At 37.9% G+C, this 27,335-nt stretch overlaps 1 protein-coding gene across 1 annotated transcript in view; it reads right to left on the minus strand.

Moving 5' to 3' along the window:
• Positions 1 to 27,335, minus strand: part of KLHL14 (kelch like family member 14) — a 156,873-nt gene that overhangs the window by 120,451 nt on the left and 9,087 nt on the right. The window contains exon 2 of the mRNA XM_069099540.1: positions 16,115 to 16,265. Within this exon, the coding sequence (XP_068955641.1) occupies positions 16,115 to 16,265 (151 nt within the window). The remainder of the gene's footprint in view (positions 1 to 16,114; positions 16,266 to 27,335) is intronic.

A 27,335-nucleotide genomic window follows, 5' to 3' on the forward strand; every position in this document is an offset into this window, starting at 1 on the left:
GAGGAAAGTCATACATATGAAAATGTTCAAAGCAATAACAGTATTACTTAGTCATTGATATATAAATATAACATATATAATATATTGAATATATTATACAATATATTCAATAGTTCATACATATGTGTGTATGTATAGATCCATATGTGTGCCATGAATCGTGAATCTAGAGCTGAGAGAGACTTCCAAGATTTTGAAATCATCTAATCCTATGCCCTCATTTCACACAGGAGAGAACTAAGGCCTGTACAGAGGGAGTGACTTACTCAAGGACTCACAGCTAGTAGCTTGCAGAACTATGAATAAAACTCCAATCACATGATGCCAAGTTCAGCACTCTTTCTGCTATACCATTATTTCATTAAGAGGTAGCATTGTAGAGCAGATAGAAAGCCAGCCTGGGAACCAGGAAGATTTAACTGTTTAAAGTAGAAGTGAGTTGCCAATCGACATTGGTTGAATAAAGTTTTCACACCAGGCATTCTCCACATAGATGAAATCACAGATCTGATTCCTCCCTGCCCCCAAAATGGTTTGTTACTTACAGGAACTGTCATTTTATTGGTATGAGTATCCCCTCCATCTGTCATTTGGCCTATTACAAAAGCCTTTCCAGCCAGGCAGGATCCACCCAGGTTTTCACTCTTTCAAAATGGTACTAGAGAATCCAAGGCTTCCCCTATGCCCCAATAAAGCATCAGGGAGCAAATGAGTATAGCCATAGGTTACATTCTTGAAAGGCTATATGGGTAATATGGGAAGTCAGACTTGTGGTGTTTAAAGAAAAGTGAATAAAGTAATTTCAAGGCCTACTTCCCCTATACTACAGCCAATAGTTTTTCTAACTGTAACCTCAAAGAATTTGAAGCTACACAATACTAGAACAGTTAGGACACTGGGTGACGGAATCCAAAACCAAAAAGAAGATGGCAGGCTAGGAAACCGGATTAAATCTAATAAAATGGGCGTCAGTTGGAATAAAACTGGAATCTCACATTTAGGTGCAAAAATCAATTTAATAATGAGGCACCTATTATATATATGTGATATTATGTTAGATACTTTACTGATTTTATGTATATCCTTGTATTGAGGTATTATTCAATAGCAATATTACATAGTCTGGTGGAAAGACCAATTAGGTCACTTGAGTTATATATCCAATTTTGTCCTAACTTTATTACTTCTGGTGCTAAGATGTCTGTGCTTGGGTCTCTTGTCTGCATAATGGGGATAATGTGCTTATACCAGTCTTATACCTCAGAAGGATGTTGTGAACCAATCAATCAAGACATAGGATATGTCAAAGTACTTCTGAAATGAAAGGAAAAAAATAAAAAAATGTATATAAGAAAAGATTGTAGGGGCATGGTTAGATAACCCTTTGTCTGAAGGAGTTCTGAGAGTTTTAGCACTTTGCAAGCTCAGTATTAATTAACAGTGTAAAATGGAAATTTCTAAAAAGCTAATATAGCATCTTAGTCTACACAGAAAGAGGCAATTAGCTTTCAGGAATAAGGAATTGACAATCTCTCTCTACCATGCCCTGATCAGAATATGTCCGGAATATTGTATTCCATTCTGTGTGGCATCATTTAAAGACATTGATGAGCTGGATGATATCCATTCTGAGTCCATAAATGAGTGAATGAATGCATGTTTGAATGAATGAATTAATGAAAAAGCATTTGCTATATGCTTGGGAGAAACAGAAAATCAAAATAGGTTTTGCTTTCAAGGAGATTACTTTCTATTTGGGGAAGAGAACATATAGAGGGTACAGTTACAAGGATGAAAAGGCCCAGTGCTTCTTAGGGTGTTGAACAATAGAAGAAAAGATCAGGGGAAGCATAATAACTGTCTTCAAACACTACAAGGGTTGTCTTCTGGAAAAGGAATTAGATTTGTTTTGTTTAGTTTCAGAAATTAAAACCAAGAGCAGCAGATGGAAGCTGCAAAGAAGAGATTTAGTCATTATGTCAAGAAAAACTTCTGAATAATTTTAACTATCAAAGAGTAGGATCAATGGTCATAAAAGTGGTGGTTTCCACTTCATTGGAAGTCTTCAAACATGAAGGTGTATTAGAGTGGATATTCCTTGAAAGTTTGCTTTGGTCTAGATGGCTGATGAAGTACCTTCCAGCTCTAAAAATTCTGCAATTTTTAGATCATTTATAAGGATTAGGGGAAAGGATCTAGTCTTTGTGTCCATTTGATCCTTGGCCTCTCTGCTGAAGCAGCCAATTATTGCCATCTGTCCTCTAAGAACTGGACTGAGACCACCAACTCATTTCACATAAGTCACTGAACAGCTGGCAAATGGTAGCAACTCCCAGTCACTGCCAACAAGGAGAGGATTCAAACAGATAAGATAGCAATGAAAGACTTCATATTTCCATCACCAATCAATCCCCTGAACCATCCTGGCTTTCACAGAGAGCCCTGGAATAAGGAAAGGGCACACAAGCCTTACACAACATGTGTGTAAAAGGAATCATTTTTTTCCCTCTTGTTAAGGATGAATGAATTATCTAACAAGTGGTCATTTCAAGTGAAGCTCTAAGTCCTAACAGACTCATGGTCATCCCTAATGAATGGAAATAAGTTAACTACAAGTTTTTTGTATTGCTATCTTATCACTTATTTGATTTAAATATTTGACTTTATTTTCATGGGTCAGTTTATAAGAAGGTGAAACTGAAATTTTTTCATATATCAACAGCTTTCACATTAAACTCTAAATTCACGATAAAACTTTACCTTTTGGAAAAAAAAATTGAAATCACATAGTAACCAATAGGAAAATGCAAAGCCAGACTTAACACAGGGTTTTTTTTTAACTTAATTTGAGATTGTTTGTAGAAAATATTTTATGGTGATTTCCATATAACTGGTTTCCTTCCTAATCTTATGTATTTTATTTTATGAATTTAAAAACATTATTTTGAGAAGGGATGCATAGGTTTCACCAGACTGCAAAAGGGGGCCATTACACAAAATGTTAAGAACCCTTGATTTAACACAATGCAATTTTTTTTTTTTGCTTTTTGGAGGGCAGTTGGGGTTAAGTAACTTGCCCAAGGTTACAGGGCTAATTGGTTTTTTTGTGTGTGTTAAGTGTCTGAGGCCGAATCTGAACTCAAGTCCTTCTGACTCCGCCCCACCTAGCTGCCCCACACAATGCAATTTCTAACAGCTTACTGTTTACCAAGGGCTTCCTTACATTTAAGTATCATTTCCACACTACAAAGCTGAGAAAAGATAAAGTTAATAAGAGGAAATTGCCGTACTTTCCAAATTCTCAAAGACTTACATGAATTTGATATGTTAAATCAAAGATATCTGCAACACATTACATTATATCCAATATATCGAGTTATCGCATCTGAGGCATTGATTATTTTAGTTAATTCTAAAGAAAAAGAAACACAAAAACTCTTTGCCTTTTGAGTTTTCTTGTAACAGAAAAATGTACATCTAGATAGTAAATTTAAGTCCATGAGCTCACTAGAAAGGAATGTAAGTAATTTTCTGATCTTTGGGATAAATACATTGTTCTAATGAATTGTTGACAATCCTTCCTTGTTCAGAATACTTTAGGAAAAACAAATTACTTTTTGTAATTTAATATGAATATGATGTAGGCTTCTCATATACATCATTATTCAGTTATTCCTTAGAAGTTATATGTGTGAATAATCCCTGTAAAAAGGATCCCATTAATTTTGCAATGTGCAATTACAGTGACAATTGCAATAATGACAGATAATAACTATGTATTGAATACTGAATCTCTGATTGCCATGATGTTTACTTGGTGAATATGCTTTTATTTGAAAGCCCCATGAAAAGAGTCACATGTAAATTAAGAAGGTAGAGTTCCAGGACTCTCACTTTCAACTGACTTGCTATACAAAAACAGGCAATAACTATATCCTAACAATATCCTAAAGGAATTTTGACAAAATTGTGAATTAAAAAAATCTTTGACAGAGTACTATCCACACATGAAATTGTGAAATTATTCGAATTTTATTACAGTGTTACACAGATTTTATTCAATTCAGTAAACATTCAACTGTGTACTATGCTAGGTGCTGAGTTTAGAAAAATCACAGCCTCTGACTTATGCATTTACTCCCATATCTTGAACCAGATTGGTCCCACAGCCTGAGCCAAGACAACCTGAGATCAAGGTTGCACCTTTAGTAATGAATACTCAAAACATTTAGCAGCTACAGTCCCTAATCTCATGGAAGTTCCATCTTCTCAAATAGTCTTCAAGAACTGGAGAATCCACCGATTTAGGTAAGAGGTGAATTTGGCCCCCAGTGAATAGTAGTAGAGGGACTCACCACTCCAGTTCCACTAAGCCCATGATTCCTAAGAAGTAGAGATGGCAAGTAGTTGAAGAAACAAGCTGTCTGTAGCTTACATAGCAGTCAGCTTTAGTGAGGTTATGGGGAGGGGGGTCCTCAGAAATAATCTAATTCAAATCCTTCACGTTTACAAATATGGAAATTGACATCTAGCAAGTAAAGTAGTTTGTATAAGGATGCCAAGGAGGTCGGGGATTTAAATTTTTTTTATATGGACCTCTTTTTTTTTTTTTTTTTACCTCTTTGGCCAATTTGGTGAAACCGATGAACAAATAAATCCTTTCTCAGAATAACGGTTTTAAATAATTACAGAAAATAATCAATTTTAGTTGAAGATTAGGAGAAATGAAGATACAAAATTTCTCTCCCAGTTCATGGACACTCTGAAATCTACCCATACATAGGCCATGGTGGGGGGGGGAGGGGCATGGACTCCAGACCCCAGGTTAAGAGCCTTTGAATCAATGTAATCAGGATTTGAACTCTGGTCCACTAATTCCAAATCCAAAGCTCTTTCCACTACACCATCTGGATAACTTTTATTTAAATTCCTTTACTTTTCTTTAAGTTTAAAAAGGGATCTTTTGCTTCATCTTATTGCCACCTTCACATATAACATGTGACACACTCTCTTTTTATAAATGCATGCTTTGGTTCAGAGGATGAAAGACTGAAGGATGAACCAAAAGCTCTGAGCATGAATAAATTCTTCTGCACATTTGCCTTTTAAGTACAACAAAAAACTTTATTTATTTAGATTTTACTGATGCAGAAAGTGACCAATGGGAAAGGGTCAGGGTGAAGTTAATCACTATATAATACGTGAAAAAAATATTTCAAGAGGAATATTTAACCACCCAACCCCTTAAGAAAGCAATCTGTTTTTAAGCACATTAGTAGCACCCCCATTTACATATAAACAACTGATTCACAAATTATAACCGTTAATTAAAGCAAGTATCATTTTATATATTTAGAATCATAGACTCAGAGTTGGAAGGAAACTTGGAAGGCTTTCAGTCTGAACTCCTACTTATAATTGAAGGACTAATCATTTCAGTCATTAGTTCCCACTCCCTTATTACTGTCACTTCATATGTTTCATGTTTATCTGTGTTCCCTCCTCCCCCAGTAGAATGTAAGTTCCTTGAGGATAGCAACTGTTTCTTTTTCTCTCTTTTGTATTTGTATTCCCAGAAGGCAGAACAAGCTAAAGGCCTTAATGAATACTTGCTTGCAGAATGAATGAATGAATGAATGAATGAATGAATGACAGCCTGACTCTCAAATTGCTCTTGTATGCATTACTAGAGATACAATCTCTACCTTCAATTGACCTAGGATCAATCTGGTGTGGCAATTAAAATAACGACAATTCTTGTTTGGCCAATCTGGTCTGAGATATGGGGAAAATACAGGAAGTCATATACTTCAGTTAGTTACTCCATAAACTATATAAGGACCTCTAGTACTGGGATTCTGCCTCATTGACTCCAGTCTTCCTAGGGAATATAATCCTGCTAAACCCCAGTCCTTATGGCCGTGGCTCTATTATATGTTGCCAATCTCACTCAATGCCTTATCCTTGTTGGAATATCTATTTGTTGTCTACCATAAACTTCCCTGATGTCTGTCTGCCTGGATTTCCTTATGTTGCTTGCTGCTAAAATAAAACTTTATTGGTTTTTATTCCATATAACAAACATTTATTAGGCATCTGTTACATATAAGACACCATGCTAGGTACTGGACATAAAAAGGAAAAAGAGAAGTCTTCACCCTAAAGGAGTTGGCCTTCTGCCAGGATCACCCACCCCAAGCTGTAGGTCTGTTTGATTTGGATACGCCTGCTACAGCCATTTTGACTATTCCTGCCATATACAGAACCCATAACTTGAATATACCCAATGTAGAAATTATTTTTATAACATTTCTGTCAGATATTCATCCACTGTCTACTCAAAAACTTTAATGGACAGTTTTAATCTTAAATAAATAAATGTCCGTCTGTCTCTCTCTGTCCCTTTCTGTCTGGCTCCCTCCCCTTTCCCTCCATCTAGGTGCCAAAATGGATAGAGCACTGGTCCTAGAGTTAGGAGGACCTGAGTTCAAATTGACTTCGGGACACTCACTAGCTAGGTGCCCCTGGGTAATTCACTCAACCTCTATTTTTCTCAGTTTTCTCAACTGTAATATGGGAATAATAACAGCACCTAACCTTGTAGGGTTGTTGCGAGGGTCCAAATGAGGTAATATTTGTAAACACTTAGCACAGTGTGAACATGGCAGGTACTTAATAAATACTAATTCTCTTCTTCTTCCCGTCCTCCTACCTACTTATCTGTTAACAAAGTCTCATGTTAATCAGAAAACTGCTTCACTATATCTTCCTCTTAGTAGGCCTAGTTCTGCCTTTTGCAGGAAAATAGGACAGGACAATATTTCAAATATTTAAAGTCAACTATCATATGTCTCCTGGTCTTCTCAAAGCTGAACATGACTAATCCTTTCAGGTGCGCTTCATAGGGCAGGATTTCAAATCCATTGACCACAGTAGTTCTCTTCTGGACATGTCAATATTCTTCTTAAAATATAGTTCTCAGAGCTGAATGCAATACTCCCAATGTGATCTTACTAGCAATAGAACACAGTGGGATTATCTCTTCCTAGGATCTGGATACCTGACTTCTATTAAGGGAGACAAAGATTATGGCAATACTCTTGTTAACTAAGTTGAGTTTCTGGTTTATATTAAACTTATGATCAATTGAAACTCTCATCTTTTTCACATGAATTGATGTCAATCAGGTTGTCTCTCTTGCCCAATCCCCACCCCCTATCTCATACTTACATAATCAATTATTTTTAACTTCAATAGAGAACCTTACCTTAATCTATATTAAATTTAATCTTATTTGTTTCAACATTTCAATAATTTCAGATAATTTTGAATTTTAACTTTCTTTTTTTGCTTTTTGGAGGGGGGAAGGCAGGGCAATTGGGGTTAAGTGATTTGCCCAAAGTCACATGGCTAGTACATGCTAAGTGTCTGAGGTCACATTTGAACTCAGTTCCTTCTGACTCCAGGCTGGTGCTCTATTCACTGCGCCACCTAGCCACCCCAAATTTTAACTCTTTAATCAATATTATCAGACACATCTTGCTTTGTGAAATCTGAAAAATTGATAATGATGCTTTGTAATTTCATTTAAGTTTCATTTCTTAGAACTAATAAAACTTCTTTTTAATGAAAATAGTCTTGGAATCACATTCCTAGAAGCCATTAATTGAAACTAACCTTCCCTTGAATTTGCCCAAATTAGAAACAGTTCATTCTGTTATTCCCTGACTGCTTTCTTTTCTTTAGGGGAATAGGGTACCATCAAAGGCATCAAGATTAGTCCAAAGATCCTAGCTAGCTTTGAATCTCTACATGGCAAAGTTAACTGTAACAGCTAATCTGGAATTAACTGGGCCCTCTGAGCCTTTACTAAGTACCTGTTTGGGAGGGAGTCAGTCTCTGGAATCCTTGCATTTTCCTTACTCCATTCTAATCTCAACTTTCAGAAGACTTCCAGAAACTAGAAGACATACCCTATAGGAACACATATATTTCATCGCAAAAGTTAATTTTACAAAGAGTTAAAATGACAATTATACCACTAGTATTTGTCCTGATCTAATCTATATTTATGAGTGCTACTCACCCACACTTCAAGCTATCACCATTTGTTTGTATTGCTATCTTTATCACTAAGAGGTAGAATACAGCTCCACTGCTAACATAAGCCAAAGCATCACTGGTCTGCACATGCACATCTCCCAAGAAACCAATGGAAAGTGAATGAAAAGGTAAGGTGAAAGATACAAAATCACATTCCTTGAAGCCTGCTTTCCTCTAGGTTCACTGTCTGATTTCTTTTATTACCTTATAGGGACTTACTTTGATGGGTAATTTTAAAATATGCTTCTTATCTATACCCTAGCTCATTCTATAAAGGTCTGTCTCCCTGTTAACATCTGGACATTAACACTGAAGAGAAATCTCCCTCCTCCCAAATAAACTATTTTATTCCTCCTATTATCCAATAAACAGAAACAAAACTCGAGGGTAGACGATATAAATGAGACAGCCACACATTTATCTTATGCTGTGCTTATGGTTATGAGGTAGTTAGGTGGCATAGAGGACAGAATGCTGGGCTGGAATCAGAAAGACCTCAGTTCAAATCTGTCCTCAAAATTTACTAGCTGTGTGACCCAGGGTAATTCACTTGACCTCTATTTGCTTTAGTTTCCTCAAATGAACCTCTCTGGGTTATGGTAAGTATTAAATGAGATAGTATTTATAAAGTGCTTGGCACATAATAGACACCTGATAAATGCTTATTCCCTTCCCTGCCCCTTACGGATGTAGAAAATGGAGGAATGAAGATGGTGATGTCATTTTTATCGTGCTTGAAAATGAGGACCAGTTTGCCATTATGCAAAAGGCATGGATCATCCATGTTCCCTTTCCTCACTGTCTGTACCTTAGCAGAATGGTAGCAGAGAAGTCTAAGGAACAGTCCAATTTCATTAGTGTCTTTTTTTAAGGTAGACACTTGGCTTCATGCTGAGGATGGAATAGTTTATGAGGTGAAGATCTGGAAAAACTTGAAGGAGACTTCTGGATTGAGCTTCTACTTAAATTCTGGGGAAAATAGCACAGGCAAAAACATAGACCCACAGAGTAACAGGTCTAGAATGGATTTAAGAGGTTATTCAAGCTGATTAATAACTGCTGGCCATAGCTATAGTCAAACATTCCCAGAAAGAAAGTTACCTTCTTTTAAAATTTTCCTGAGGAGGAAACTCCCTTGATCATGCATTCCAGCTGATTTGCTATTGTATTTAGGTTTCTTTATCGTAGCTGTTCTTACTAATTACACAGCAATTTTTATTGAAAGAGCCCTTTAAATAGACCTCATAATGCTTCTCTGAGGTAGGTAAATACCAAATATCATTATCCCCATTTTACAGATGAATAGAGGAAAAGAAGTGTACATGCCTTTTTCAGTGATATACAATGCTTACTGCAGGATTCAATAAACAATTCCTGAATTCCTAATGAGTAGAAGTCATTCTGCTAGACTCTGCCTAGTATGGAAAGATGAACGAGCCCAGCCCCTGTCCTCAAGGAGATTGCAATCTATCAGAGGCATAGAGTATGTCCAGAATAAATATAAAATGAGCATACTTATTGATTCTCCAATCACCCAGTATGTCCTGGATCACCAGGATCCTTGGTCAAGTTTCAAGGCCACGGGGGTGGAAAGGAAAAGGGAAAAGGGTTTACTTAGTCTTGGAGGAGGTTCTGTTAGTCTTGTCCCAGAAACTGAATGTGTGAGCATCAAGCTAATCACTGCAATAACAGATATAGGAATAAATATGTTATCAGTCTTCATTATCCTCTATTTTATCCATTAAATCTACGTCCAACTAAGCTTATGAACTTTTAGGAAATGGGGTCTATTGTTATTTTACATACAGCACTTCACACTAATTATTGGCACTTTACATGGTGATGAGCAGCAGTTTCCAGGCAGATTTCTACTCCCTGCTTTCTGCTGCCCCTAGAAAATTAAAGTTGCCTCTAGTAACTGGAAACAGTCGAGTCTCTTCTGTGCTTGATTACCTATATAATCCCTAATTCTAATACTTGGGACTGAATTCCTTTCTTCTGAAGAGCATAAAGTACCATGGAAATGACATCTCATTAATCCTCACCATATCCCACAGAGGAAACTGGGTGTCAAGATTTACTTAGCAGTTAAATCCTGCTGCTTACATGATGGGGAGCAGGCCAGAACACAGGCTTTCTAGCATCTACACATGCTAGTAGGAGCAGCAGCTCTTTCAGGATGTGAGAGAATGATTTTTCCCTGTGTAAGACAAGAGAGGTGCTACACAGCCAGGGCCAGAAGAGAATTTATGAATAAGGTTTTAGCTCAGACTTATTTGTGGAACCAATTCTGTATATGCCACTGACTAATTTGAGACAAGAAGAAAATTTGTCATACTCATGGTCCCAATGTTTAAGATTAGAACCCAAGTCTTTAGACAGCTAGTGAAACCCAGAGATGAATTTGTGTTGCCTCCTAGGAAACAATATTATTCATTGGAGCTTTCCAGTTCTTTTGAGAAAGCACCAAATGACTTTAGGACACACAGATGCCTTTCTGCTGATAGGGTGACATCACAGATATTGGAGAGCCTCGTAAACCCCACAGAGCCAGTTCCTGGGTCCATATCTGCTGGGGTGCCTGAACCCCAGGGACCGGCCATTGCCCCACTACCAGAACTAGCAATAGAGCAAAGATCTGGCTCTTTGGTGGTAGAAAGGAGGAGAAAGAAGCAAGGAACGAGAAAAAGAAAGGTCATTCTCATTTCACCCACAGCAGCAGTATTCCAGAACTATATTTGAGAGATCCTACCCTACTGTTATCACAGCACAAAGATCCCCTCTATTGGCTTCTCTCTCTCCCTTTTATAAATGTGGCCTCTACCACTTCACAGTTAACATTGGGCAGGCAGCTTCACTTCTCTAGGTGACAATCATCTGTAAAATGAGGGCAGTAATACCCGCACTGCTTATCTCATAGGGCTGACCTGAAGATGGCATGAGACAATGGATATAAGGTCATGTGTAAACCTTTAAGTACTACATTCAATTGTACTTTTTTCTTCACCTTGTCTTCTTTTACATCCACTAGCTGGAATTTGGGGAAATCTGATAGCTACTTCCCATTTTATCCAAACAAAAGTTAGAATAACAGTATCCGTATCTTAATATCAAAGTTATTTAATAGCATATTTTTCCCTCTAAATCTGATTCCCTGGGCTATCAAAAGACATTGACTGAAATTCTTAGTCCTATTACTTGAAGACTGGTGCCAAATGGCTGATATTCTAGGGGAAATTTGTAGTGCTATATTCAAGTAACTAACTTTTTCTCACTATCTTGCCTGCATGGCCACTTTGACAATGACTCTTCGACTGTAAAGAGGCTGCTGGCAGGCCTTTGGTTCTAGTCCTTCTATAGTCTCCCCATAAGAGATCTCTCCCTGGAGTTACACTAATGTATGAGGCAGGATTTGACTGTAGCTCATCATCTCTGAGCTGCACTTTCCATGTCTGAGCTTTTTTTCTTGGATCTTTCTTGCACTTGATAGCCCCAATTTTGTTCAAATGGGGCAGTTATGCCTGGAGTCAGGAAGACTCATCTTCCTGAGTTCCAATCTGACCTTGGACATTTACTAGCTGTGTGACCTTGGTGAAGTCACTTAACCCTACATGCCTCAGTTTCCTCATCTGTAAAATGAGTTGTAGAAGAAAATGGCAAACCACTCCACTATCTTTGCCAAGACACCCCCAAATGGGGTCACTAGGAGTCAGATATGACTACAAATGACTGAACAACAAAAAATTTTGTTCAAATATCCATTTGCACTGTAATATCTTGGACTGAGATAAAAGTAAATGCCTCTGGGAGAGTCTCCTGAATCACTGAGGACCTGAATTGATAACATTCTTTCATGGAGTTTGTTGCTGCTTTCTGCATTTATTTTAGTGCATTAAAGTACCAGTGCTTTACTTCCTGGAAAACATCTTAGAATTGAAGAATCTGAAAATTTGGTTTATGCTCCCTGCATGGTCTCCTCCAGTGGGTGTAGTGGAAAGACAATAGTAAGGCTAAAGGACTAAGAGACTTGGCCTCAAATACTGTCTCTATCACTTAAAAGACTCAATAAATGTTGATTGAATGACTGACCTTGGGCAGGTGGTTCTCCCTCTTTCACTATAGGCTCTCTTATTTGCAGAATGGGTTAACAATAGTTGAACTCTTCATCATACAGATTTTACTTGAAGGTTACATGAGATACTTGATTTGTAATGCTAAAGCACTATACTCACACTCAGCTATAATAAGTCTTTCAGGTTCCCTCTCTTTGTATGCACTAGCCAGAATTTTTGGAAGTTTAATTGCTACTTCCTATTTCATCCTAACATATCATTGCCAGTCTGATCTCCTCTCCATAAAGGCCACATGTGTACATGAAAGCAATGGAGAGTTGGAAAAGTTATTGTAGTAAAATAGGAAAAGCTTTTTATTCTTAGGGACCAAAAAGATCTGGGGTATGAGAAGGGATGCTGAGTGGCTAGATGGTGGGACTTGGAGTCTCCTCCTCTGATATTTATTAGTTATTTCACACTAGGTTACCTCTCTCAACCTCAGTTTCCCCATCGATAAAATGGGGCTAATAGTGGTCCCTTCCTGATAGGATTGTTATGAGGATCAAATGAGATAATAAATGTTAAAAGTGTGCTGCAAAATTTAAATTAGTATGTAAGTGTTAGCTATTTTTATGAATTATTCTGATGTACACAGTGCAAACTCATTAAATGACTACTCATTTTTCTACTCTCTACACCCAGAAAGTTAAAGTAGAAGAAGGCTTAGCTGTTATCACAACTAAGTGTGGTACAATGAAAGTGTTGGATGTGGTGGAATCAGCATTTGAATCCTAAATATTTTACTTACTAGCTATGCAAATATGGATAAATCATTTACCACTCTGTGTCTTCACAGAGGACAAAATTAGGATAATTTTTGCACTCCTGATCTCACAAATTTTTTTGCTAAGAATGAGCTTTGTAAATCTTAAAGCACTACAGAAATCCAATTTAATCTAGCAATCCTCTTATTTCACATAAAAGAGATTAAGGTCCAAAGAAAGTAACTTGCCTAAAATCAGATAGGTAGTAAGTGACCCTACCTGCCTCATAAAGAAGCATTCCCACCCTTAACTCTCCTGTTCTCCTTTCTTCACTAATAGTGTTGAGAGTAACACATCTCTCATGTCCCTTAGGCTCACAGCCTAGGAGTCATCCTGTCTTCACTATCTCTCACCCCCAATATCCAATCTGTCACCAAGGCTTGTCAATTTTACCTTTGTAACATCGTTCATATATGCCCCCTTCTCTCCTCTGACACTGCTCCCACTCTGGTGCAGACCCTCATCTCCTCTTGTCAAGATTATTGCAGTAGCCTTCTAGTGGCTCTGCTTGCTTCAAGTCTCCCCTCACTCCAATTCATCCTCATTCAGCCATTAAAGTGATTTTCCTAAAGCCCGGGTTCAACCATGTCAACCCCTACTCAGTAAACTTCATCAGCTTCCTATTGCTTCCAGGATCCAAACACAAAATGCTTTGTTTGGCATTGAAAGCCCTTCATGACCCTCTACCTTTCTAGTCTTCTCACAGCTCACTTCCTACCATATAACCACTCCCCACACTTGTCGATCTAGTGACACTGCCCTCCCAGATGCTCTATCTCTCAGCTCCAGGCATTTTCTCTGACTGACATGGCTGGAATGCACTCTTTCCTCATCCCAATATCATAGTTTCTCTGGCTTCCTTCAAGTTTCAACTAAAATCTAATTTTCTATAGGAAGTCTTTCCCAGCTCCTCTTAATTCTGGTGCCTTCCCTCTGTTAACTATTTCCTATTTATCCTGCACATGCCTTGTTTGTATGTATTTGTTTTTTGTGTCTCCAGTAATTAACACAATACCTGGCAAACAGTAGGTACTTAATAAATGTTTAATGATTGACTAATTGGTAGGTGGGAAGGCATGTTACGACTCCATTCTGCTGCACAGTGCCCAGTCTGCCACACACATTTTAGAAATAGAAGCTGATAAAAATGTTGCTATTAAAGGGATTCCAAGTGGAATTAATAGGAATTCATAATCAATATGCAGACAGTTCAATCACAAAAAAGTTTTTGTGGCTCTGTCTTTTGGGAAGTTCTGGTGAGGTAACAGAACTTCAGAAGGCAGCCATTCTACTTAAGATTTCAAGGAATCTTATATTTTCTTCTTCCTCTTACTGATATATTTTTCACTTTACCCAAGACCACAACATCCCCTTGTCAAAAAGAAATTAAACAACATTTTCATAAAAATATTCCTGAGTCTAAGGTATATTGTTTTCTTTCTCTCACATCAAAAGATTTTTTTCTGAAATTTGAATTACCTATTTGAATAACCACATCAAAGGAGTGTTTAATTCCCAAAGTATTGTCTGCCCATCCAACTTGAGTTTCACCAGATTACTGCCGGTATACTCTGCCTCTTCTTTAAATAGAAAAATCCTGGGCCTAGGATTTAGTGATGATGACTGGTTTTTATTCTATTCTCTTGGTTTCTCTAGGAACTTGGGATCATTTACTGCTAGAATTAGAAGTCATCTTAGAGAACATCCCCTCCATTCCTTCATAATTTAGAGAACTGAATGAAGCCCGGGAAGTTTCCTGCTGAGTGACCTGTACAGGGTCTCACAACTAGCCAGTGGCAAAGCTAACATTAAAAGTCTCAGAAAGAGTATAGAATAATGTCAAGTGCTTGGTTTGAATCCTGCTTCTGTCACTTACTACAGTGACACTGGTCAAGTCACTAAGCTCCTCTGTGCCAGTTTTCTCATTTATCAAAAGACAGGGTTTGACTGGATCAGTAGTTTTCAAAGTATAGCCCTTGAACCTCTAGGTATCTCTAAGCACCTTTCACTGATTCTATGAGATCAAAATTATTTTTATAATGATATTGATGTTTTTTGCCTATTAAAATAATAATCCTCCCTTTTGTAAGTATGTATCTATGGGGGCCAGATACTCTTGATATACTTCAACCAAAACAACATATTGCAACAGATTGAATACAGAAACAGATACTAGAAGTCAGCTCTATTCTATTCAGTTAGATACGAAGATTTGCAAAAATGTGTAAAAACAATGTCAATCTCACACATTTAAAAAAATGATTTTTCATAACAATATTGACATTGACATGTCATATTGGGGCTATTATTACTATTTTAAATGAATGACTAAACATTTTTAAATTCTCAGTTTTAATTTCTAATGCAGCAAATATTGATAGATATAACCCATATTAACAAAAGATTTTTAAGGTTCTCAAAGGTTTTTAAGAGTGTAAGGAGGTCCTGTGACCATCAAGTTTGAGAAAAGCAGAACAAGATGAGTTTCCATTAGTATATCAAGGTTCCTCTGACCTTGGCTTATCTAACACATAGGACTCATTTGACTATCAGTCTGCCTATTTTTTCCTGTGGTTTGCAGAGTCGTCTTTTGTAATTTCACTTTGGCTGGCTAAAGTTTGCTTTATGAGCCTGGTTACTGGAAGATGGACACACTATTCAATTATTAGAAAGTCACGAGATTTTCCTTGCTATTTCTTCATAAAATATCTTTCTTGGGAGGTGTGAAGTACTGCCAACCTCAGTGGGTAAGTGACTACAATTTGGGACATAATGAAAGAACCTAGAGCTGCTGTCACTGTCTATGGGAGGTCCTGGACCCATTTTGCTCCCTAGTATGCTTCAATAACTGCCTCTAAGAACTATATTAATTATGTAGTTAGGGAACTGAGCAGGACCAAAAGTCCATGACACCCAATCTGCTCTGAATCTCAATCTCAATTCAAGATCCAAACTCCAAGTAATTCAGGGTGGAGATTCCCTTTGCAAAAATTTATTTCTAAAAATTTCCAACTTAGGCCTTCTGGTACCAAGATCTTGGAGTGAGGTGGGAACCCTCTGAAGCCCTCCCAAATTCCTCTCCAAACAATCAGAAAACCACCTCAGAATTGATCTAGGAGAAGGGAAGCAATTTACCAGCACAGGAGGAAAGGTCTGTTTCATTGGGGTAGGAGAGGAGTGAGGTCTAAGAGCAGCAGCAGCAGCAGCAGCAGCAGTCAGCGTCATAGCAGGGGGACTGCTGCAAGACTCCAAGCTTGGGGCAATCCACCAGCAAGACCCCACCTTCCTGCAAGCCAGCAGCCCCAGCACAAGCACCCATTCAGGTCTTGTAGTGAAGCCCAGACCTAGGACTGGCCAACATCTAGACCACACCCCTGGGACCCACCAGCAGAGAGACCCTGTTTCCATAGGAACCCAGAAGCAGAGACTCACCCCTGAGGCAGATCAGCAACAAGATCCCTCCTCCAGGGTCACACCCAGAAAGACTCTGTCACCAGAGCAACCCAGGTAGCAAAGCCCCACCTCTGGAGCAGCTAAATCCCACAAAGAGGAAAGGCCAATAGGGAGGTCCCACCCCCCACCACAAGCCAGAAGGGAAGTCTACTTGCCAGAGAAAGCAAGCAACCAAACTCTGAAGTCTAGTGAAAACCAGCAGTAAAATCCAGAGCCCTAGAACAAAAGGCTTGGGATAGTGCAGGACGAGAGCCTAACTCTCACATTAAAACAGCAACTTGCAAAAAGAGGTAGAAAAAAATGAGAAAAAAGAAAAAAAAAAAGGAAGAGCTTAACTAAAGAAAGTTACTATGATGCTAGGGAAGACCAAGGCATAAACTTAGAAGAAGATAATAGTGTCAAAGTGGCTACATGTGAAGCCTCAAAGAAAAATGTAATTTGGTCTCAGGCCAAAAAGAATTCCTGGAAGAGTTTTAAAGTTTTAAAGGGATTTTAAAAAGCAAATTGAGAAGTAGAAGAAAAATTGGGGAAAAGAAATATGAGCAATGCAAAAGAATCATAAAAAAAGAGTTAATACAAAAAAGGAAAATGTTGGATATTGGAGGGGATGTGGGAAAACTGGGACATTAATGCACTTTTGGTAAAGGCATGAATTGATCCAACAATTCTGGAGAGCAATTTGAAGCCATGCCCAAAAGGCTATAAAATTGTGCATATCTTTTTGATCCAGCACTATCACTGCTAGGTCTGTATCCCAAAAATATCCAAAAAAGGGGGAAAGGGCCTATTTGTACGATTAATATTTATAAGAACTCTTTTTTTTTTTTTGTGGTGGCTAAGAATTAGAAATCAAAGGGATGTCCATTAATTGGTCAATGGCTAAACAAGCTGTGGTATATGATTGTAATGGAATGTTACTATACTATAAGAAATGACAAGCAGGATGATTTTTAGAAAAGTATGGAAAGACTTACATGAACTGAGGCATACTGAAGTGAACAGACCCAGAATAACATTGTACACAGTAACAGCAATGTTATTTGATGAAGAGCATGAATGACTTAGCTATTCGCAGCAATACAAATGATCCAAGTTAATTCCAAAGGACAAGCATACTATCTGCCTCCAGAGAAAGAACTGATATTGCTTGCTTGAATACAGACTGAAAAATGCTATTTTTCACTCTTTCATTTTTATTTTTATTCAAGTAGTCTTGTACAAAATAACTAATATGAAAATGTTTTACATAGTTGGAAATGTATAACCTATATTGATTGCTTACCATCTCAGGGAGGGGGGCGAGAGGGAGGGATAGAATTTGGAACTCAAAACTTTAAAGAAAAATGTCAAAAATTTGAAAAAAATAATAAAAATGTCTAATTTAATTTAAAGTTTATCAGAACTCTGAGGGTTCTTAAAAAGAGTACTGGGTCTATACTGAAGTTGGATCTGTTTTCTAATTGTCCAAGACTATTTACTGAGGCAAGTAGACTACATCTAGTAAGAGTAGATGATCAAGATTTTGAGAAGTCCCTGCCTTACACAGTGCCTAAATGCAATAGACTCACAGCAGTTGAAATGTCTTCATTCTTTTCTGTGGGAAGAAAGATAATGCAATAGAAATAACAATAGATGTGGCAGTAAAAGAGGAGGATCTCAGCTCTTCTTCAGCCAGTAACTAGCTGTGTGACTAGTTAACTAGTGACAAGTTAACTCTTTGAGTTTCTGCATTTGTAAAATGAATCTGATAATAATCTCGCCTAGTCTACCTAACAGAATTGTTGTGAGGATAAAATCTGATAATATACAGGTCCAAAAATGCCATTATACTTCTTGATCAAGTGGCCTGCTATTATCTCCAGAATCAAATACAAAATCCTTTGTTGGGCATATAAAGCCCTTTACAACTTGGCTCCAACCTAGCTTTTCAACCTCATTATGCTTTCCTCCAGCTCAGCCAAAGTAGTGTTCTTGCTGCTCTTTTATTCATTCCCTCTCCTCTCCTTGCCTCCACACAGTCTGTCTCTCATGCTTAGAGTGCATTCTCTTCTTCTCTCCCTACCTCTCACAATCCCTCTGTTTGTTGTTGGGTCATTTCAAATGTGTCTGGCCCTTCGTGACCCCACTTGGGGTTTTCTTGGTAAAGATACTGAAGTGGTTTGCCATTTCCTTCTCCAGCTCATTTTACAGATGAGGAAACTGAAGCAACCAGGGTTAAGTGACTTGCCCAGAGTCTCATATCTAGTAAGTATCTGAGGTCAGATTTGAGCTCAGGAAGGTCAGTCTTCTTGACTTCAGACCCAACACTCTATCCGTCTCACCACCTAGTTTCCCCAAGTTTCCCCTTCAAAACTAAGCTCAAATGTCATTTCCTATAATAGTCCTTTCCTGATTCTCACCATTTCAACAGTTAATGACTTACCCCTAAATAATCTTGCATTACTTTTGTATGTGTTTATGCGTGTGCATGATACCTTCCTCTGTAGAACTTATGCTCCTTGAGGGCAGGGACTGTTTCTTTTTTGTTTCTGAATCTAATCAGCATCTTGTACAGTACCTGGTCCATAGTAGGTACTTAATACAGATTTGTGGATTGACTAACTGATTGATTAAAATGATGGTTATTGTTATCTCTGTGTACACATATCTAAAAAGCAACTTTCCCTACAAGAATAAGACCTGAACTTCGATGAGGAATAGGAGTTCTTTCTTGGCCTTATCTTTTGATCCCATGGTTCTTGAAGCAAACCATGTAGTGGCTGTGGAGTAGAATAGGGGGACCAGAGAGTTGATTCTAAGGATGGCTTTAGCTCTAATTTACCTGGCACGGGCTGCTCTGATGTATGTGTATGATCTGATGTATGATACCTCAGTTGAGTCTCCAATATGACTGACAACGCTGAACAGCAAAGTAGTGTGTCCTGCTGGTCCCATGAGGTCTGCCTATGCCAAACTATCAGCTAAGAATGCTTGTTCTTGTTTTGTTTTGTATGCCTTTCTTCTTCTGGGATGACCTTAAGGATGCATCCATTTACCATTCCGTTCTACTCTACCTTTCTCAGTAGCCATGAAAGAACTGTTTTATATATGTATATCAATTCTTATACATATATGTATATTACTATATAACTATTTAATATACATGTATGGCTATGTTTATATATACATATAATACTTCTCATATATACATATAAATATATAACAGTTCTTTTACAATATACTATGTATACATACACATGCACCACACGCATGCACATATGTACTTTGAAAAACAAGGTCTTACATTTTAATGAGAAGTTTGAAACTAATTATGGTAAAATGTTTAAAAAATGTTTTTCCATTGAAGTACAACTTGGTTAGAGTGAGATGAGTCTCTCTGTGGTAAGCTACTAAGGCTATCCACACAGAGCCAAAAAAAATCAGACATGAAGTGAAAATTTTAGTCAATCATATGTGAGTTTTTTCTATATTTAGGATCAGCTGAGTATCTGTAAAGTGAAGCTAGATGGTACAGTGGATAGAGCTGAGATGAATACATTTTAGGGGCATCCAGCAGGCTCAGTGGACAGACCACTGGGCCTGGAGTCAGGAGGACCTCACTTCAAATCAGGTCTCAAACATTTACTACACATGTGACTTTGGGCAAGTCAAGCCCTGTTTGCCTCAGTTTCCTTATCTGTAAAGTGAGTTAGAGAAGGAAATGGCAAACCACTCCAGTATCTCTGCTAAGAAAACACCAAATGGGGTCACAACTGAAATGACTGAATGACAAGAATATTTATAAATTTAAATATCTCCAAAAAGTCCAAATGACTAAAAGAATTGTTCAATTAATCAATTAATTGTTCAATTAATATCTGAGCATATCTTCTGAATAAAGCTTAACTCCCAGAAGTTAACTGAAACTGCCATATAGGACATAGAGCTACTGAGGATCTTACCATTTCCAAAGGATCTCACCATCTCGTCAATTATCATCTCTATGCATATGATTACCAGATCTATATATCCAGCCCTAGTTTCTCACTTGTCCAGAGTCCCAAATCATCAACTTTGTGGACTTCTCAAACTGGCTGTCCTATATGTATCTGAAACTCAATATGTCCCCAAAAGAATCCATTATCTTTCATTCATTCTTATAGACTTCACTATTCCTGCTGAGGGTACAATTATGCTGTCAGTTTCCCAGGCTTATACCCTCAGTGTCATCTTCAACTTCTCTTGTCCACTCACTTCACATGTCCACTTAGTCTCCAAGTCTTGCCTTTTATACCTTCACACCATTTCTCGCTTACATCCCCTTCTCTCCATTTACACAGTTACCACTCTGGGGCATGCTCTTATCACGTCATGCTTGGACTCTTTCAATAGCCTTCTGATCAATCCCCCTGTCCTGAGTCTCTCCCCACTTCAATCCAACCTCCACTCAACTGCTAAAGTGATTTTCCTAAATTTCAAGTCTGACTATGTCACATTCCCACCATATCACCCCACTAAACTCCCATGGCTACCTATTACCTCCAACTTAAAATGTAAATTTATCTCTTCGGTTTCTAAAGTTCTTTACAACTTGGCCTCATCCTACCTTTCAAGTCTTAAATTTTAATCTTCTCTATAATCTAGTGGTACTTGCTTTTTTTTTTTTTTTTCAACCGTTCCTCCATTTTCACTGCTTTTCTCTAAGCGTTCCCTTGTCATTTCTCCCTCCTGGTTTCCCTGGCTTCCTTCAAAACTTAACTTAAATCCCACCGTCTGAAGGAGGCCTTTGCTGGTGTTTCTTCCTACCCTTGACCACTGATTCTGCTAGTGCTTTCTCTCTGCGATTACTTTTTATCTACTCTGTGTATACCTTAAATGTTCATAGTTGTTTACACGGTATCTCTTCTATTAGAATGTGAGTTCCTAAAGGGGATGAATTGTGTGTCCTCCTCTTTGTATTTCCAGTGCTTAGATAGTGCCTGGCATATAATAAATACTTAATAAATGCTTGTTGATTGACTGGCTAAAGAAAAATTTTCCAGATGGAGGCACAAGGTTGCACTTAGTGGCCTCAAATTAATGTTTACAAGCCCTAACTTCAGGCTCAGGACTTTGTTTCTCAGAGTCCTTAAAGAAACCTACATAGATAAAGCTCTTAAGTGAGACAAACTCAAGGGCATCAGTAAGAAAATCAGAAAAAGGAGAGCAGATGTTGCCGTCTGTCTAGAGTCACATATGCCCAAAATACCTTGTGAAGCAGCCATGGCTCTCCTAACTTGCTCAGATAAATGCACATGCAGAGCACTTAGAAAATGGATGGAGTACCTTAACAGAACTAAGTGACAGAATCTGACTCACTGAATGGTGTAGGAAAGGGATGATTAGGAATCAACATTTTACAAATACTAACCTGGACTGGATGTACTGTGGGAAATTAGGAAGGCCCACGGGTTCTTGAGTCAGTCTGGATAAAAGGTAAACCTGGATATTGTTAGAATAGTATCTAAGAATTGTTTTGTAATGAATCCAATTGTTTATACACACAACTGTTGCTCTGATACCTAATTGTAACACGGGGGTGAATCTGGGTTCTTGAAGGCTATGACAGTAGAATGTAAGCACTGGCAGGTCTTATCAAGTTGGAAAGGCTTTGACTATGGCTCTGATGGACTGGATGTCTGACATCTAAGGACTGATCTAGCTTTGTTTGGAGAGGTCAAATTCAATGTAAGCCAACAAGCTTTTACTACTAAGTACCCACTTCAGTGTGCTTGACTTCGAGGTGGTGACTCTTAGGCCACAGTAACATTCAGAGACTGTCCACTAAGAGAAGTTGCCAGTTGAACAGACAAAGCATTGCATAGTTAATAAAATCATAGGTATATTGAAATAAGTCCTTAAGGGTTTTTGAGACATCTGCATTATCACCTAAAGTTTCTATGGGCCATAGGAGCATAAATTTAGAGTTGAAAGCGATCTTACTGATGATGTAATTGAACTTAACTCTAATGCTGAAGGAAATGAGTCTGCTTAAGGTTATACATGGATTAAGTGGCAGATCTGAGATTTTAATCTAGGTCCTCTACTTCCAAATTATTCCTTCCTTCCTTCTCTTTCCTTTCCTTCCCTTCCCTTCTCTTCCCTTCCATCCCTCTCTCCCTCCCTCCCTCCCTTCCCTCTCTGTGTCTATCTCTCCCTTTCTTACTCACTCAATTCTGAAAGTTGGTTGTTCTTTGACAAATATAATTTCTATTTTTTGCTCCTATCTATAGATAACATGATATCATCTTAGGTTAAATAACTGACACTCTTCCAGTGAGGATAGACCTATCTAGTTAAGATAATGGACTGAAATTGTCACTCAGATATATAGTCTAATTGCCAAGCAACCAGTGCCACCAAATTTTTCTATGCTACCACCCATATAAAATCTGTCATCTACAACGAAGCAGTACTGGCTAAGATCCATCATATTATTATTGACCACATTTCCTTCATGTGAAGTATTAATTGCTTAAATTCCAAGGCACATTTAAAACTTTTCCCCTTCTAAGCTCCACTATCTCGATTATCCCAGACTGCCATATAATTGTTTTATCTTGCAATTATTTTCTTCTGCACAGGATTCTCAGTTATAAGATACCTAGTCAGTATGGAGTGGGTAAAACCAGGTCAAAACCACAGAAAATTGTTCAGTTCCAAAGCAGGATTTACTAATGTGACTATCTGATTTTCCTTTCCAAGCAATTTCTTTTCTTATTCTCCCCAATAATTTCTCATTGGGTGCAAGCCTACAACTTACTAATCAGCCAAGCATCACACACACACACACACACACACACACACACACACACACAGAAAAAAAGGCTTTGTTGGGGGCAAAATGTGTACATTTGTGTGTATATGTGTGTATACATACATAAAAATAAATGTATGTTATGCAGGTATGTGTGTATACATATATACACACATATATGGTTACACACATATATGTGCATGCAGATAGATGGTTAGATAGACAGACAGATGATACATAGATGTAGTAAGCACCTCAAATGCATTCCAAGAATAATTAATTATCCTCCAGTCCTCAGAGTTGGGATCTCATGTACACACCTACACATATCCTTTATCAATACCTTAATGTTGTCAAATGTCCCCTTCTCCTCTGATATTCCCACTATTCTTTTTCCTACTTTTGTTCAGCCCAGCCTGTCTTCAGTGGCATCTGAAGGCAGATGAATCAAGGAAGTGAAAACAACTACGATTCTTCCATCCACTTCTCTACAGCCTCCAGTCTCCATGCAGTGGCTCAGCTGAGCTCTGACTAAATTCAGTGAGTGCTCATGCAGGTACAATTTGCTAGCACTCTTATGGGTACAGTGGGTACCTACATGCCCAAATCAATACTTGTAAAGTATCAGTAAATAAAATCTCAAAGTTGAGTTCATGTGATTAAGGGAGTAAAGGAGAGATATCCTCCCTTCTAATCCTTTGGGGAAAAAAATGCACGGCTTGAGAATGCCGATCAATGGAACAACCAACCATGAATCTAGGAGGTTCATGATGATGCATGCTATCCCCCCCCCCAACCCCTGACAGATAGATGATGGACTCAAGGTACGGAAAAAGACATGTGTTTTTGGATATGGCCAACGTGGACATGTGCTTTGTTGGACTATGAACATTTGTTAAATAAGTTTTGTTTTTCTTTTTTTTAAAATGAAGAGGAATTAAGAGGTTACAAAATAAATCCTTATTAGTAGAGAAATAAAAAATAAAATATAAAAATACAGGGCATAATGTATTTAAAACTTTCTAAGTTAATTTTTTTTACTGTATTGCGTTGCTTAAAAATGGGTCTTTAAAAGAAGAAGCTATATGTCAACTCTTAGTATAATCGAAGTTTTAAGGACAGCTCCCATTTCCTCACTCCACTTTCCTTTGGCACCCTGGGTTTCATTCTAAGGATATCCTCCACCTCACTTTAAAGACTTGGAGAGCCCTTACTGTTCATATACAGACTCAAAGAACAGATTTAACAATTTTTTTTTACCAGGTATCAGTGTAGTAAATCTCTACTAACTTGCTTCCTCTCAGCTCACCTTGAAACTCTGCTGTGTCTTCACAGATGTCAAGAGTTGGTGATTTTTTTTTCACCCCTGAATCAAGCTGTGTAAGAAAATCCTGAGATCTCTTCTTTTTTTGCCATTGCCATAATGGAGCATATGGCTAACGTGATCATCACAAGCCCTTCCTTGTGGGTAAGACCCAGAAATAGGTACATTGTTAAAGAGAGGTTTGGGAAGGTTTTGTAGCTTTCCTCCGCTTCTCAGGATTTTTTACCAACCTGATAAGACATCGAGGCAGCATGAATGCTTTCAGGTTGAAAGCATTTTTACTTTCTTCCCCTTCTGACTTCTGGCACTTCTGAAACTGCTTTCTTATATTATGATCTTTGTGAAATATTTTGGTCTACTTCGAGGTGACCATTGAAATTTACTTCCTACAGGTAGACTTTTTCCAAAGTTTTTTAAGTGATTTGTTTTCCCCAAATAAATACTACTTCTTAGTTATGACTAATAGACTGGTCAAATAGTGGCTAAATATATATTCACTGTATAAAGAATTAAATTATTTCTATGCATATCTTCACAATGCTCCCTTGTTTCTAATTTTTCTTCTCTTTATACTTTGCATTCCCTTAATCCTTTATTTCCTTAACATTTTAGTCTCTCTCTCTCTCTCTCTCTCTCTCTCTCTCTCTGTCTCTCTCTCTCCTTCTCTGTCTCTGTATCTCCTCTTAGGAGGCAATATGGTACAATGAAATCAATTCTTGCTTGATTTGGAGTCAGAGAACCTAGGTCAGATCCTGATACATATTACCAGTGTGGCCTTAGGCACATCATTTATTTCTCTGGCCTCAGTTTCTTCAGTAAAATGAGAGAGCTGGGCTTGATGACCTCTTAGGTCCCTTCTAGATCTCAATCTATCATCTAAATCTAATCTATGACTAAACAAGACTGTAGATCATTTCCAGCTCAAACTACAAGTTATTATCTATTCTAGTTTAATTCAACATACATTTAATAAGTGTCTATTATATGCAAGATGAGACACAGTGTGGCACAGAGGATAATAGAGAACAGCTGGGAGAGGGAGTCTCCTAACAAGGCGTTTCCTCCTTGGTGGAGGGAATGGCTTCACTGGAAGTTCTCTTTATGGATGCAATTGTATGTCTAGACATGCAGATGTTCCCAAAGTGGGTGATACCTCCCCCTGGGGGGCACTGGAGATATAGGGGGATGATAACCCCGAGTGCCACTGGGGCCACTGAATAAAAATAAGAGAGTGGTAGAAGCATAAGGACAGAAGAGAAGAAAATTTTGAAAAACCACTCATACGTGTTTCATCTGTTGTGTAACAGAGTTAAAGTTATAGTGATTATATCACTTTCCAAATAAACACACAAAATACAAGTTGTAACCAATCAGTGGTCAAGTCCACTGACAGGTCTTAAAAACAGGAGTTGGGACGCAACTGTGTTGCACATTGTCAGGAAGACCAGCATGCATCAGTAGAAATATATGCATGTAATGACTTGTTTACAGCATGATACTATACAGTTACATGATGCAATGTAAATCATCAAAATATCAAAACCTGCAAATTTGCAATAAATTGTTACAATTATATGATATATCGTATCACCAAAATTTTTAAAACCTGTAAATTTATAATAAATTTAAGATTCATTATTTTTTAAAAATATATTTTATATATTTTTGAAATAATGCAATTTTAAAAAAACCCTTAAAGGGTTAAAGAAAGAAGATTTCCAGGGGGACACTGAATAACTTTTTTTGAAAAGGGGGTACCAGGCCAAATAAGTTTGGGAACCTCTGGTCTAGAGAAATGGAGGATGAAATCCTTCCTTACAGATGCTAAGATGATTTTGCTAACGTACAGGTCTAGCCACATCAACGCTCCCCTCCCCCCCAATTTGATAAACTCCATTGGCTCCCTCCCCATCCTCACTAACACAGACATGCACAAATTCATACACATGCATAAATGTGCAAGATACTATGCCAGGTGCTAAAGCTGCAAAGACAGCAATGAAATAGCTTCTGTCTTCACGGAGCTAATATTTAGGTTGGGTGGAGAACACTTATACAACATATACACACATAAAAGGAAAGAACATCAACAATTGTATTGCTGTCGACATTTCCTAATGTCTACACCTCAAATCGGATATCCTCTAGGGATCTCAACTCACCATGTTTAAAACAAAACTTGTATGTTTCCTCTCAAATCAACCCCTTGTCTGAATTTTCCTGTTACTGTCAAGGTACTGTGACATCATCATCTTCCCAGTTACCTAGGTCAACAACCTTGGTGTCATTCTCAACTCCTCACTCTTCACTCACCCCCTATTTTCAGTCAGTTGCTAAGTCTTGTTGTCTCTACCTTCTCTCTCTGTCTGTCTGTCTCTCTCTCCTCTATCATATCACCTCAGGCTCTCATCACTATTACCATATCATCCAACAATTGTCTCTACTTCAAGACTTCTTTTCCCCTCTTTCCCCTATATAGTAGCCAAAGTGATTTTACTAAGGTGTAGGTCTGACAATGTTAACTCCTAGTCAATAAATTCCAGTGGCTCTGTCATCTCCAGGATCAATTATAATTCTTTTATCTAGAATTTATAGCTCTTCACAATTTGGCCCCTTCCTATTTTTCTAGTCTTCTTACACCTTAGTACTCTCCTTCACACACTTTATATTCCAGACTTACTGTCCTACTTGCTATTCCTCACACATGATGCTCCATCACAGAACCATATGTCTGTCTGTCTGTCCGTCCATCCATCCATCCATCCATCCATCCATCCATCCATCCATCCATCCATCCATCCATC

The sequence above is a fragment of the Petaurus breviceps genome, unplaced genomic scaffold, assembly GCF_028583685.1.
Source record: "Petaurus breviceps papuanus isolate PSGF00001 unplaced genomic scaffold, PetGlider_PUasm1.0 38, whole genome shotgun sequence".
NCBI classification, from domain to species: Eukaryota; Metazoa; Chordata; class Mammalia; order Diprotodontia; family Petauridae; genus Petaurus; species Petaurus breviceps.